Source organism: Phaenicophaeus curvirostris, chromosome 13 (genome assembly GCF_032191515.1).
Source record: "Phaenicophaeus curvirostris isolate KB17595 chromosome 13, BPBGC_Pcur_1.0, whole genome shotgun sequence".
In the NCBI taxonomy this organism is placed as follows: domain Eukaryota; kingdom Metazoa; phylum Chordata; class Aves; order Cuculiformes; family Cuculidae; genus Phaenicophaeus; species Phaenicophaeus curvirostris.
In genome coordinates, this window is record NC_091404.1 from 7,938,888 (window position 1) to 7,952,319 (window position 13,432).

Below are 13,432 nucleotides of genomic sequence, written 5' to 3' on the forward strand. Positions count from 1 at the left end.
CCCTCTTCCTCCTTCTTCCCCCACCTTCACGTGCTAGTCATGACATTATAGAAGGGACCTTGAGGATCACCTCATCCAACCTTTTCAAGTGTTCTGTGGTTTCCACGAGATGGCCCAGTCTTAAAGTGTCTAGTGTGGAGGAATCCACTGCTTCCCTGGGAAGATGTCTCCAATACTGAAAACCCTGGGAAATAAACTCAAAGACTCATTTTTGAGTTTAGAAAGCAAGCATCCTGTAATAATTGCAGTGCTGAATGTTGAACTGTTCTTATGGTGAAAAATTTTCTTCTGGAATCCAATAGGAATCTTTGGGCAACTTATACCCTTGTATTTTCCATGGGACTCCTTGTAAAAAGGGGGTCTCCATCTTCTTGGCAGACCCCCTCTGCGTACTGGGACCAAGCCTCCTCCACTCAAGACTGAACAAAGCCCAGTTCTCTCAGCCTTACTTTGTCAGTGTGGGATTTCCATCGGGTGGGTTGGGGTCGGCTGTGTCCCCTCCCAGCCCCTGGGTGCTCGTGGGGTGAAAGACAGCGAGGCTTTGGCCCTGCACAAGTGTGGCTCAGCTTTTTTTCCAAGGGACAATGATCTCGTTTCTACTTTTTTTTTTTTGCCCTTGGGAGTGAGAGATTTCTCTGCTGTTGCCTTGAGCAGCGGGGCAGGTGCCCTCCTCCAACGAGCCCCAACGGCAAAAAAACCGTAACGGCGGCAGTGAGGAGGGGAGAGAGGAGGGGAAAGGGGAGGGAGGACAGAAAGAAAGAGGAGGAGAAGGGAGAGAAGGAGGGGGAGGAGGAAAGAAAGAAAGAGGAGGACGGAGAGGAAGGAAGAGGAGGAGAGAGAGGAAGGAAGAGGAGAAAGAGGAGGAGAAAGAGGGAGAGGAAGGAAGAGGAGGAGAGAGAGGAAGGAAGAGGAGGAGAGAGAGGAAGGAAGAGGAGGAGAGAGAGGAAGGAAGAGGAGGAGGAGGGGGAGAAAAAAAAGGAGGAGGAGGGGGAGGAAGAAAGAAAGAGAAGGAGAAGGAGGGAAGAAAAGGAGGAGGAAGGAGGAAAGAAAGAAAAAGGAGAGGGAGGAAGAGGAAGGAGGAGGAGGGAGAGGAAGGAAGAGGAGGAGAGAGGCAGGAAGGGGAGGAGAGAAAGAAAGGAAGAGGAGGAGAGAGAGAAGGGAAGAGGAGGAGGGGGGGTGGGGGTGGTGAAAGAAACCGGAAGAGGAGGAGAAGGAGGGAGGAAGAAAGAAAGAAGGAGGAAGGAAAAGGAGAAGGAGGGAGGAAGAGGAGGAGGAAAGCAGCAGGAGGAGGGAGGAGGAGCCGCCCCCCGCCATGCCGAAGGTGGTGTCCCGCTCCGTGGTGTGCTCGGACACCCGCGACCGCGAGGAGTACGACGACGGGGAGAAGCCGCTGCACGTCTACTACTGCCTGTGCGGGCAGATGGTGCTGGTGCTGGGTGAGCGGGGGGTCAGCCGGGGGGCCGGCCGGGGGGACAGCCCCGGGGCCGCTCCCGGTGCCAGCCCCGCCTCTCCCCGCAGATTGCCAGCTGGAGAAGCTGCCCATGCGGCCCAGGGACCGCGCCCGGGTGATGGACGCCGCCAAGCACGCCCACAAGTTCTGCAACGCCGAGGAGGAGGAGACCGTCTTCCTGCGCAGGTGGGACCGCAGCCCGGGAGGACGATGCGCCTCCCTCGGGATCCCTTCTTCCCTCCCTCCCTCCCTCCCTGTCTCACTCCAGCTCTCACTCCAGCTCTCCCTCTCTCCCACAGGCCAGAAGGCATCGAGCGGCAGTTCAGGAAGAAGTGTGGAAAGTGAGTGACTCTGCCACCCGAGAGCCTTTCCGCCAGGTATCCAGGGATCCCCTCTGGTTTCCTTACGGCTGCCCGCCCTTCTGCTTGCAGATGTGGGCTGCTGCTCTTCTATCAACACCAGCAGAAGAACGCCCCCGTCACGTTCATCGTTGATGGAGCCGTGGTCAAATTTGGGCAGGGCTTTGGGAAAACAAACATCTATACTCAAAAACAAGAACCTCCCAAAAAGGTAATCAGTTTTTCATAGAATCATAGAATAACCAGGTTGGAAGAGACCCACCGGATCATCGAGTCCAACCATAATAACCAGGTTGGAAGCCTGTTTGTACTGTTCAGAATGGTGTTGTGAGTGAAATCAGCTAATAGCGACCTTATAGCAACCTTCCAGTACCTGAAGGGGCTACAGGAAAGCTGGGAAGGGACTGTTTACAAAGGCTTGTAGTGATGGGACTAGGGGCAATGGGTATAAACTGGAGAGGGGCAGATTTAGACCAGACGTAAGGAAGCATCTCTTCACAATGAGAGCGGGGAGGCCCTGGCCCAGGTTGCCCAGAGAAGTGGTGGCTGCCCCATCCCTGGAGGTGTCCAAGACCAGGCTGGATGAGGCTTGGGCAGCCTGATCCAGTGGGAGGTGTCCCTGCCCATGGCACTGGGGTGGAACTGGATGAGCTTTAAGGTCCTCTCCAACCCAAACTATTCTGTGATTCTATAGCGGGTCAGAGGGGAGACAAAAGAAAGAAAAGGACTTCTAAACAATAACTCAGTTTGCTATCTTCTCCCTGTCTGCCTTAAGTTTTCCTTTAGAGAAGTCACTGCAGCTTTGAGTCCTAACACTAAAGGCAAGCAAAGTAAACGTGGCTGTGCATGATGTTTAGGCTCAGTTACCTGAAAGTTCCCATTTGTAAGTAGGTCAGGCTGGCAGTCTGCACAGTGACTCTTAAAATCTGGCTCATGTGTTCTGTATCAGCGGGTTTGGTTCTGGTAATGACAGCTCTAAGCTCAGAAATCACTGAGGATAATTCTCCTTTGCCACCCATGGAGTTCAGGTAACATGGCATGAGATGCCTTAAAAGGTTTTGTGGGGAGATGATCACTAGCGACACAACTGTTGCTGTGGTTTAACAAGATGCTTTGCTTCTCGCCCAGGTGATGATGACCAAACGAACCAAAGACATGGGCAAGTTCAGTTCTGTCACTGTCTCAACGATTGATGAAGAGGAGGAGGAGATTGAAGCGGTGAGTTTCATCTGCCCTTGGTGTCAGTCACATCTGAAGGGGGCAGCTATCTTGGACACTGACGGAGCCAATGATTGTTTTGCCATTTGGATGAGGTGGTGTTACTTTGGGGTTTGCTGTGGCAAAGTGATGTTGTGTGTGTTTCAGAGGGAGATTGCAGACTCCTATGCACAGAACGCAAAAGTGATTGAGAAACAGCTGGAGCGCAAAGGCATGAGCAAAAGGCGGCTACAGGAATTGGTGAGTGTTTTCTTTGGTGTTGAACACGAATCCCTGAAACCTACAGGCTTTGTACACAAAAGCTATCTTTCAGATTGGACTACAAGTATAGAGGGGCCCTGCTACAGTTGTAGGCAACTTGTGGCTTTGTGAGGATGACTTTTCCTTACAGGTTTTATAAAGATGTTCCTCTAGTCCTTAAAATCATATGCGATTACCTATAGAACTAACTAAAGAGCAGCCAGCCGAGCTTTTGCAGGGAGAGTTTCCATGACCTGTTGGACAAGGAACAAGGGAGGGAGAAACAGGCCACAGCTTTGCCAACCAGAGCACCCTTAATGCTGTGCTCTCAAGCCTGCCTGGCAGAGCTGGTCTTTTCCATGAGGCATCACAGCAAGTTAAGGCCCCTGTGGAGGACCTGCCAACTCAGCTGCTACCAGAAGGGTCACTTGAGGAATTAATGGTAAGAGCATCACAGCTGATCTTACCTGCTGTGACAGGAGAGTGGTAGATGGAAATATGCAGCTTCCACCTGAGGCCAGAAAGTATGAAATTGTCTGCTGTGCAATTAGTCTTGGGCTTTTTATGGTTTTAAAGGTGGCCTTTGTTTTGTACCTCAGAGGAGAAGGGAATCAGCAAGAACTTGAGCTACTCTTGCTCCTGATGTGAAAAGCTTGCAGTGGTCAGACAGAAGACCAAACCTCATTGGAGTACTGAAGGGAAATGTATCCAGACATTATTTCATTCTCTTAATTTTCTTAATCAGGCCGAGTTGGAAGCCAAGAAAGCCAAGATGAAAGGGACCCTGATTGATAACCAGTTCAAATAAAATGCTGCACATGTGCTGGGTATTTGGAGAGAGGAGAAAGCTGCCAGGAGCTATCGCAGATCTGTCAACAAAGCAGAAGTAACAGACAACATCGAAGGGCAACGTGCTGCAACCTGCTGTGAGGATAAGGACCTCTCTGTGATAAGCAACACTCTGGTACCAATTTTAATAACTCACACTGCACTGGAGACTGCTGGAACTGCAGCTCTGTACAGACCCAGTGTTATGAGTAAGCTGTTGCAGCCACAGTTTGTACTTATGGGAAGGTCTTCCCTGGGTGCCTTCCTCAGTTCAGTGCACCTTTAGATACCCGTTTTTTTATTTTGGTAGTTTTCAGATGTGTAAGGTTTCCATAAATGTATTAGAACAATAGGTCAGCCGTACAATGAAGAAATTGTTACAAAAGTAAGTGCTGTGCCTGTTGTTCATTTTGTTGTTTTAAATGTGTCCAAAATGTGTAGCAGTCTGAGAGACCCCCCACTCCAACACTGTATGAAACAACTCAGATGTGGGGGTTGGGGATCGTGCTGTGGCTCACCCTGAGCAGCAGACAGGCTGTCAAAGGTTGCCAGCACAGTTCTGGCTGCAGCTCTCAGTCTCTGCTCCTATGGAACATTGGAAAGCCACAGTTGTATGGAATTATACTGCCCCAACAGATACTGCCTGATACAAGAGCATGAAATCCAGCCCTGTTTTAAACTACTGAAACCAAAAACTGCCTGCACATTACACCACTAAGGAGTACAAATATGTAGTTGGAAGGTACTGATACAATTGGTGATCATTTAAAGTAGACTACAACTGCACGTCTGAACGAACCCATTCTGCAAAATGGTATCAGTATTTGTGTTGTAAACTGAGAAGAAGTTGGACTAAGTCCATTAAAGACTTGGATACAGACAACTTTAAGAATTGGTGTGTAAATTACCTTGTTTGGGCAGTAATATTTTGTTTCTCTTGCGTGATGTAACAATGCTTTATAGCTCACATCTTTGTTGTTCTACTTGGGATTAAACAGCATATTATGGATTTGAACTAAAATGCTTTTCCTAGAGTGTTCTTACTCTACCAAGTATTGGAAAATAACATGGGCAATGATGATGCTTTGCCTCCCACAGTTGTTATGGAAGAATCTATAAAGATTTTTCTGTCTGGCTCTATAATCCTGGCTGGGAAAAGTCAGGTCTGCTTAGCCTAAGCGTGGATACTTTCTTTGGGAAAACAAGATGTAAGGGAGGGAGTGAACTCTGCCCCAGAGCTGTCAGGCTGGGATGCATCTGCTAGTTGACAATTTAATGCCAGGCTGGGCAAGCACGTGTTCACAGGGTAACTCCAGCAGCAGTGATCTTGTTCACCGCTGATCATCTGCTAATCTGCAGCCTATTTCCAGAGGCTCTTCAGTTAAGCAACTCTAAGGTGATGTGTAATACCTGGGAAGGGCAGAGTAGGTACAACTCTGTTACACAAGCTCCTCTTCCCAGTGTGGCCAGGTGAGGGCCTCGGGGTTCCTCTGGGAGCGACCCAAGCCCAAATAACCCCAGGTTGGTCTCTATTAAAAACAAGAAAGTTTTTTCCAAGCAGGAGTTGAAGACTTTGAAGTTAAAATATAGGTTTTGAGCCATACGAGTCTTGCTGGGAGGCAGGTTTCCTCATCTCCAGTTGTTATAATGGATGAAGTATGAGCCTGCTTCATGCAACCCCTGGGACAAAAGCTACCTCAGGGACAGTGTGATTTACAGTGAGGGTTAAGGTTGGGAGTGACACACTGCATGGCTGCAGCTGACTGGGGCTGTGGAAGGTCTGCCAGGTGGGGCTGAGACCATCTTAGCAGTTTGGTGAGACACAGCTCAGCACAAACTGTCCAAGACAGCAGTTAACAACTGCCACCAACCTCCTCAGCTGCACACCTCCAGCCTTGAGGCAGTGTTCCAGCATGGCACCAGCCCTCCTCCTTTCTGCCTCTCAGAATACCAGCCCAGTCAGTGGTTTTCCAATCTTGTCATTAGAGATCTGCCTAGTTCGGCTCAGGACTCGCTCACAAACCCCGTCAGAAAAGGGAGTTTGTAGTTCATTATGCTAGCAGTCCCAAAGATACATTCAGTACATTCTAGTTACACAGTCAACGGCTGAAACAACTCAAACACAGAGAATGTGATCCAGTACGTGGTTAAGTATCTATTTCTCACCCTAACTAGATCTAATTCACAACAATATAAGTCCAGTTAGGTTTTTCATTTCTAGCGCTAAATGAATTAAGATGTTCACTGACTATAGCAACAGGAAGCGGAGGCCCCTAGATCAAAAGTCTGATTACATGCCCTATTATAATAGATAAAACTAGCTGTTTTATAGCTTCCCATACCACGAGTAATCTGCAGCAGTGTTCAGATGAAAGAAAAGTCAGATTTTGCATTACTGTAAATATCACACTAGTTTTTACAAAACTGTAAGTACAGGTACGTGATAGATTCTTCTTTTTGTTTAACTGAGCACTATATTGTACATAAGGACTTGTCAGGATGCAGCAGTACTGCAAAGCAGTGTGTGAAATAGAAGTGGAGGAGGGGATCTGTTCCAAAAACAATGCCACACGTGACCAGAGTTACCTTAGTGTGTTTTATGGCTTAACCTGGTCAGGTTTCCAAATACTTTCACACAAACCCAGTCTGCATTACCGTGTCAGAACACTGTGCAGCAATGCTGCTTTATTCCTCAGAACCTGTAAAATATAACCCACTATGTAACTAACCCACAATATAAGTAAGGCTTGCCTGGAACTTGCTCTGCAGACGAAGGGTGGGTCCCCTCAGCCTCCAGCTGATGAGGTTCAAGCCCCACAGAGACAGTGTGGGGCACGGTCAGCCCCATTCCACAGCCCTTGGCACCACGGCCAGCCCAGCCTGGGAAGCATGATTCCAGCCATTCTAAGCACACAGCACCACTCACCACCTGCCCCAGGCACTGACAGATGTTCCACACGATCCCGTGTGCAGCTCTGCTGCGTCAACATCTCCTAAGCCCAGGATTTATGACCACTGGACAAGGGGCTGAGATGAAAGTGGCATCACAGCCATTCAACAACCCCTCCCAGCTCCTACACAGCTCGTGTTGGAGGGAGCACACTCAGCTTGCTGCCTTGCCGCTGGCTGGCTCCAATCCTTTTCCTGTGCCTCAGTTTCCTCGCAAGGACAAAGCCCTTAATTGCTCTGTTATGTACTCCTGTGGCAGGCAAAAGTAGCAGCTCCACATCCCAGGCTGCCTCCCTAGATAAAGCTGCTTCTGGGGGAGCGGAAAACCCTTTGTGGGCTCTGCCCCATGTCTCCCATGCACCAGAGCTTAAAAAAAAAGCTGTGAAACACACGCTTGTTTCCCCGGGTCCCAAAGGCAGTAATTATCGCAGGTAGGTACAATCCATTTCACTTGGTGCCAGCCCTGCACCCTAAACCCAGTGCAAAATGCTGTAGGTGTAAGGATTTATGAGTGCCTCAGCTCAGCTCAGCTCCTTTGCAGTTCCAGCTCAGCATCTCCATCACCCACCACCATGCATAGGAAGAAATAATGCACTTACCTCCCTGTGCTAACAACCTAGCCACACATCCCCTGCAGAAGAAAGGATGCCTCGCTTTCAGCCACCAGCAGCACTTCAGAACAGCCCTTGAAACCCAGGAGAGCTTAGCAGCAAGAGGCAGTAAGAGCCAGAGCCCTTAATTAATTAGCTTGCACTTGTGCAGCAGGAGAGGTCTCCTCGGTAAGGCTGCCCTGCCAGGCTGCTGCCTGCTCCCAGCCACTTATGGCATCGCTTTGTGTCTCACAGGGAAACTTTCAGCGCATTTTGTTTCCATGGCAGGCATCACAGGGGCTTCTCATCACAGGACCCCAGGGGCAGTTGAAAAGCAGCAGCAAAGGCTCTTGGCTTGACAGCTGGTACGAGACCACCTCCCATCACAAACACCCACACCCATTCACAGGGTGCTGAGCATGCTGAGACATCTTCCACCTGTGGCGGGGCAGTGCTGTGCTGTCATGCCTAGCTGCCCCGCTTAGATTTCAGCAATTAAAACAACTACCACCCATTTCAACACAAGGGCTTGTTTATCTAAGGACAGCAGTTCAGATTAGTTTCAGTGATTGAGATCAACCACTTCGTTCAGGCCTGGGCAGCCAGAAAGGACCAAATATGTGGGAACAGCAAGGAAAGACTCGCTGATCTGAAGGGCAGAGGATCAGAAGAGCATGCAGTCATCAACCCAGCTCCCCAGGCAGAAACCAGGCACCTTCACTGAGGTGGCTCACAGACCCAGAGGTGCCTTACGTAGAGGCCAAGCCACATGCAGTTGCCCAGTCTTGCAGCGTTTTCCCCAAATTGCCCCAGCAGTATGAAGGAATTTCCCCCTTCACCCAGAAATTTGGGCTAGAACAAGCTTAACTTCCAAGGGTAAGGGATGAGCCTGAGGATCCAGATCCCTGCCTGGCAAGCACAGCACAGGCAGAGAAACTCTCTCTGCTCAGCTGCTCCATCCCCACCGCACAGCCCCTCAGGCGAGGGCAAGGCCAGTCAGGGGCTCTTCAGAAGAGCAGCAGCTGCCTGCACTGATGTTCTCTGGCTGGGCTTGCTCTGTGTCTAAGCCTGAGGACATGATGACAGCTCTGCTCCTCCAGACCACAGCAAATACCCCTTAAACATTCCTCCAGCCTCCCAGGCATTCGGCACTGTGGGGAGGGCTGCGCTTTGCAGGTGTAGGCACTTGACACTTTTAAAATGAGGCTTCATCAGCCCCATGGAGCACACAGGCCGGAGGCAGGACTGGCAGCACACGGCCAGTGCATCATCTCTGTTACTGGGGTCTGAGGGGAGATTCAGCTGGGAAAGCCCTTCACAGCTGTCACTCCTCATTCATAGAATCATAGAATAATCAGGTTGGAAAAGACCCCCAGGATCATCGAGTCCAACCATTCCTATCAAACACTAAACCATGCCCCTTAGCACCTCGTCCACCCGTCCCTTAAACACCTCCAGGGAAGGTGAATCAACCACCTCCCTGGGCAGCCTGTTCCAGTGACCAATGACCCTTTCTGTGAAGAATTTTTTCCTAATGTCCAGCCTGAACCTCCCCTGGTGGAGCTTGAGGCCATTCCCTCTTGTCCTGTCCCCTGTCACTTGGGAGAAGAGCCCAGCTACTTCCTCTCCACAACCTCCTTTCAGGTAGTTGTAGAGAGCAATGAGGTCTCCCCTCAGCCTCCTCTTCTCCAGGCTAAACACCCCCAGCTCTCTCAGCCGCTCCTCATAAGGCCTGTTCTCCAGCCCCCTCACCAGCTTCGTTGCTCACACCACTGGTCTTCACTGGGGCGGAAACACTACCCAGCTTCCTTGGCAGCCTGCACTGTGTTTACTTGCCAGGTAACTACCACGGGTAAAAACACATGCAGGATGGAGGTGGTTCATCTTCCCCCTTCTCTACAATCACTGCTCTGAAACCCCCACTCGACTCACACTGCAGCAAGAACAAATAAGATGAGGGAAATTGGTTTCAGATTTTTATTTTAGAACTCTTTAAACAGGAGTGACTGAAATAGAAACAGTGTTTGAGTCCCGTCAGAAGGAATGACTCGATAAACACAGGGCAGGCAGTCGCCTCTGCCCCATGCCAATCCGTATAAATATTGGCCACCCCTGATTAGTAACCAGGTGGCTTTCATACGAGTCCATGCTTACATATTACAACATGTCAGTTCTCAACAGGAAATAACTTATGTGAACTTCTTGATTTCGTCATACAGGACTAAGACAAAGGCGCCACCCATTCCTCGGAGTACATTCGACCATGCACCTTTGAAAAAAGCCTTGGAGCCCTCATCCCGGGCAATCTTTCGCCAGCAGTCAATAGTGCCGGTGTACATTATCTCACCTGCAGGAGACAGACAGTGTGAGGAATTGGATGCCCATGACCCCCAACATCCAGGTTGGAAACGGCCTATTTCATAACTTCAAGTGCATCCCATCTCTTGACTTTCTCCAGTATTAAACGTGTCAGGAGATGGGCGGCTGCTGCTGCACTACCCCTAGCAGACATTGGAAGGACTGGTTTGAGTTGACACTTTCAGACCCAAAAGCTATTGCACAGTCACCCAGGCAGTGCCTGCTACCAGGAATGTCTCTTCTTGGCCCAGAGATGCTAGACTGCAACATCCTTAAGCAAATTCTGCTGCTCCCATCTGCTGACAGATACCTGACTTGTGCACATCGCCTCAGAGGGCTGCTGCAGAGACTGCCCCATCCATGCTTCCTGCCTGACACCTATTTCTGCAGCCCAATTCACACCTCACTTAGGTGTGAAGTTTACAAGAGGAAGGGATATCTACATATCTGTCACCTCAGTTCCACCACCAACTGTTGATTCAGGGATGCCCAACACTGTTTACAGAAGAAAGTAGAAACTTACTTCCTTTACGGCCAGACTGCATCATCATGCGACGACGAACTGTATCAAAAGGATAGGAGACCAAACCAGCGACAGCGGTGACGGTCTGAGCAATCATCCAACTGACAACAATGTGGGTGTTCTTTGGGTCTGGAAGCATTCCTGCAGGAGAGAGGTTTGTATGAGAATGGCAGGTGAGCCACCAGCATCTGCTGAAATGCACTACAAGCCTGCCACAGCCTGGCATCCCCCTTCCAAAGCCATTTCAGTCAACCTACCCTTTGCAGTGTCATAGATGCCAAAGTAGGCGGCTCTGTAGATGATGATACCCTGGACAGAGACGTTGAAGCCCTGGTACAGGCCCCTGAGGCCGTCTGACCGGAAGATTTTGACCAGGCAGTCACCGAGCCCGCTGAACTCCCGGTCAGCCCCGGCTTTGCCCACATCTGCAGCCAGGCGGGTTCGGGCGAAGTCAAGGGGGTAGACGAAGCAGAGGGAGGTCGCGCCGGCAGCACCCCCGGATGCCAGATTCCCGGCAAAGTAGCGCCAGAACTGTGTGCGCTTATCCACGCCACCCAGGAAGATCTGCTTGTACTTATCCTTAAAGGCGAAGTTGAGGGCCTGGGTGGGGAAGTACCGGATCACATTGGCCAGGTTGCCACGCCAGAAGGAGAGGATGCCCTGCTCGCGGGGGATGCGCACCACGCAGTCGATGATGCCCTTGTACTGCTTGTCGGCGGCGATCTGCTTGCTAGCATGCTGCACCTGCAGGGCAATACACAGCTGTCAGCCCTAACGCCTGCGACCCCCCAGCTGCCACCTCTGCCACCTAGGACCCCTTGGCTGCCACCTAGGATCCCCTGGCTGCCAACCCTGCCACCTGGGACCCCTGGTTGGCTGGGATCCCCTGGCTGCCACCCGGGACCCCCTGGCTGCCACTTGGGACCCCCGGTTGGCTGTGACCCTCTGGCTACCACCTCTGCTATGTGGGACCCCCTGGCTGCCACCTCTGCCACCTGGGACTCCTGGCTGCCACCTGGGACCTCCGGCTGCCATCTCTGCCACGTGGGACCCCTTGGTTGCCACCTCTGCCTCCTGGGACCCCTGGCTGCCACCTCTGCCTCCCAACTGCCACCTCTGCCACCTGGGACCCCCGGCTGGCTGTGACCCACTGGCTACCACCTCTGCCACCAGAGACCCCCTGGCTGCCATCTCTAGCACCTGGGACCCCTTGGTTGCCACCTGTGCCACCTGGGACTCCTGGCTGTCACCTGCGACCCCCGGCTGGCTGTGACCCCTGGCTATCACCTCTGCCTCCTGGGACTCCCTGGCTGCCACCTCTGCTATGCGGGACCCCCCCGGGTGGCCGTGACCCCCGGCTATCACCTCTGCCACCCTCGACCCCCGGCTGCCCGTGACCCCCGGCCCTCACCTCCGCCCCCACCGCTCCCCCGGCCGCTCGAGCCGCTCTCCCCTCCAGGCTCCCACCTGCAGCAGCAGCTTCACCCTCTCGATGGGGGCGACGGCGGTCTTGGAGATGGCGGCCGCCACCCCGCCGGCGAGGAAATCCTTGGCGAAGGACACGGCGGCATCGGTCATGGCGGGAGGCGGCGGAGGAGCGCGGGACGGGCGGCGGCGGGGCGGGCGCACGAAATGGCCGCGGATATAGGGGCGCGGCGGGGGCGGGGCCGAGCGGCCATTGGCTGCGAGGGGAGGAGGAACGCGGGAGCCTCGGTGGGGAGAGCATCCTCGGCCTTAAGGGGCAGGGGACGGGGCGAGAGGGAATGGCCTCGAGCTCTGCCCGGGGAGGTTCAGGCTGGACATTAGGAAATTTTTTTTCACAGAAAGGGTCATTGGGCACTGGCAGAGGCTGCCCAGGGAGGGGGTTGAGACACCTTCCCTGGAGGGGTTTAAGGGACGGGTGGACGAGGTGCTGAGGGACATGGTTTAGTGATTGATAGGAATGGTTGGACTCGATGATCCGATGCGTCTTTTCCAACCTGGTGATTCTATGATCCCCGGGACCGGCTGGCATCCCCAGATCCAGCCCCCATCCCCCAGGATCCAGCCGGCATCCCCCAAAGATCTATCCGGCATCCCCCAAAGATCTATCCGGCATCCCCCAAAGATCTATCCGGCATCCCCAGATCCAGCTCTCATCCCCAAATCCTGCTGGCATCCCCAAAGATCCAGCTGGCAGTCCCCAGATCCTGCTGGCATCCCCACAGATCTATCCAGCACCCCCAAGTCCAGCCTGCACCCCCACATCCATCCACCATCCCCAGATCAAGCCCTCATCCCCAACGATCCAGCCGGCATCCCCAAAGATCCAGCCTGGCCCTGCTCTCCCCTTGGCAGCGATGGCACCTTCCCTGCCCGCTTCCCCCATCCCCACTGTGCCAGCCCAGGGCCGTAGGAGCACAGGCCGCAGTTTAGGCAGCAATCAGGGTTTCAGAGCCAGTTTAACCTCCAGACAAGCACAAGACCCAGTCTGACTGCCTTATCTCACCAAGCCCCCAACCCACAGACCTCTCCCCTTGTGACCCCACGATGCTCTGGGAGCATCCTATGGATTCTCCCCACCCATCACACCACTGCGGTGAGGAGATGCTCCGACAGACTCCAGCACCTGTCGCATGGCTGCATCCAAACATCCCTTCATTTACAGCTCCCCACCCAAGAGCTGTCTGCGATTCAGCCTTGCTATTAACGTGTTAGTGATCCAGTGCTGAAGCATTTTGTTTCGGTGCTGTCTTAGATATTTTAGCGTTACCTTTCAGGGAATTTCTCATGCATAGATGGGATTATGCAAAGCTGAAGTCAGGAAGACATTTATAGTCATAAGAGTACCTAACAATACAAAGGTGTTATTAGTGTATCGGAAACAAGTTAGAGGTTAAATCTGAGTTTTAGCAGGTTTGAAGAGATGATCAGACAT

At 52.3% G+C, this 13,432-nt stretch overlaps 2 protein-coding genes across 2 annotated transcripts; one reads left to right on the plus strand and one right to left on the minus strand.

Annotated features, from left to right (window-relative positions):
* Nucleotides 1-1,228: 1,228 nt before the first annotated feature.
* On the plus strand, nucleotides 1,229-5,218 carry STEEP1 (STING1 ER exit protein 1). Its single transcript, XM_069867667.1, has 7 exons — nucleotides 1,229-1,436; nucleotides 1,519-1,636; nucleotides 1,750-1,791; nucleotides 1,882-2,020; nucleotides 2,938-3,027; nucleotides 3,175-3,267; nucleotides 4,013-5,218. Exons 1-7 carry the CDS (start codon nucleotides 1,313-1,315, stop codon nucleotides 4,073-4,075), a joined length of 669 nt encoding a protein of 222 aa, XP_069723768.1. The 5' UTR covers nucleotides 1,229-1,312; the 3' UTR covers nucleotides 4,076-5,218.
* Nucleotides 5,219-9,597: 4,379 nt separating this feature from the next.
* SLC25A5 (solute carrier family 25 member 5) lies at nucleotides 9,598-12,140 on the minus strand. The gene is made up of 4 exons (XM_069867671.1): nucleotides 11,983-12,140; nucleotides 10,773-11,259; nucleotides 10,516-10,656; nucleotides 9,598-9,981 (listed from the first exon to the last, which is right to left on the minus strand). The coding sequence occupies exons 1-4, from the start codon at nucleotides 12,091-12,093 to the stop codon at nucleotides 9,824-9,826; spliced, it is 897 nt and encodes a 298-aa protein (XP_069723772.1). The 5' UTR covers nucleotides 12,094-12,140; the 3' UTR covers nucleotides 9,598-9,823.
* Between the last annotated feature and the right edge of the window lie 1,292 nt (nucleotides 12,141-13,432).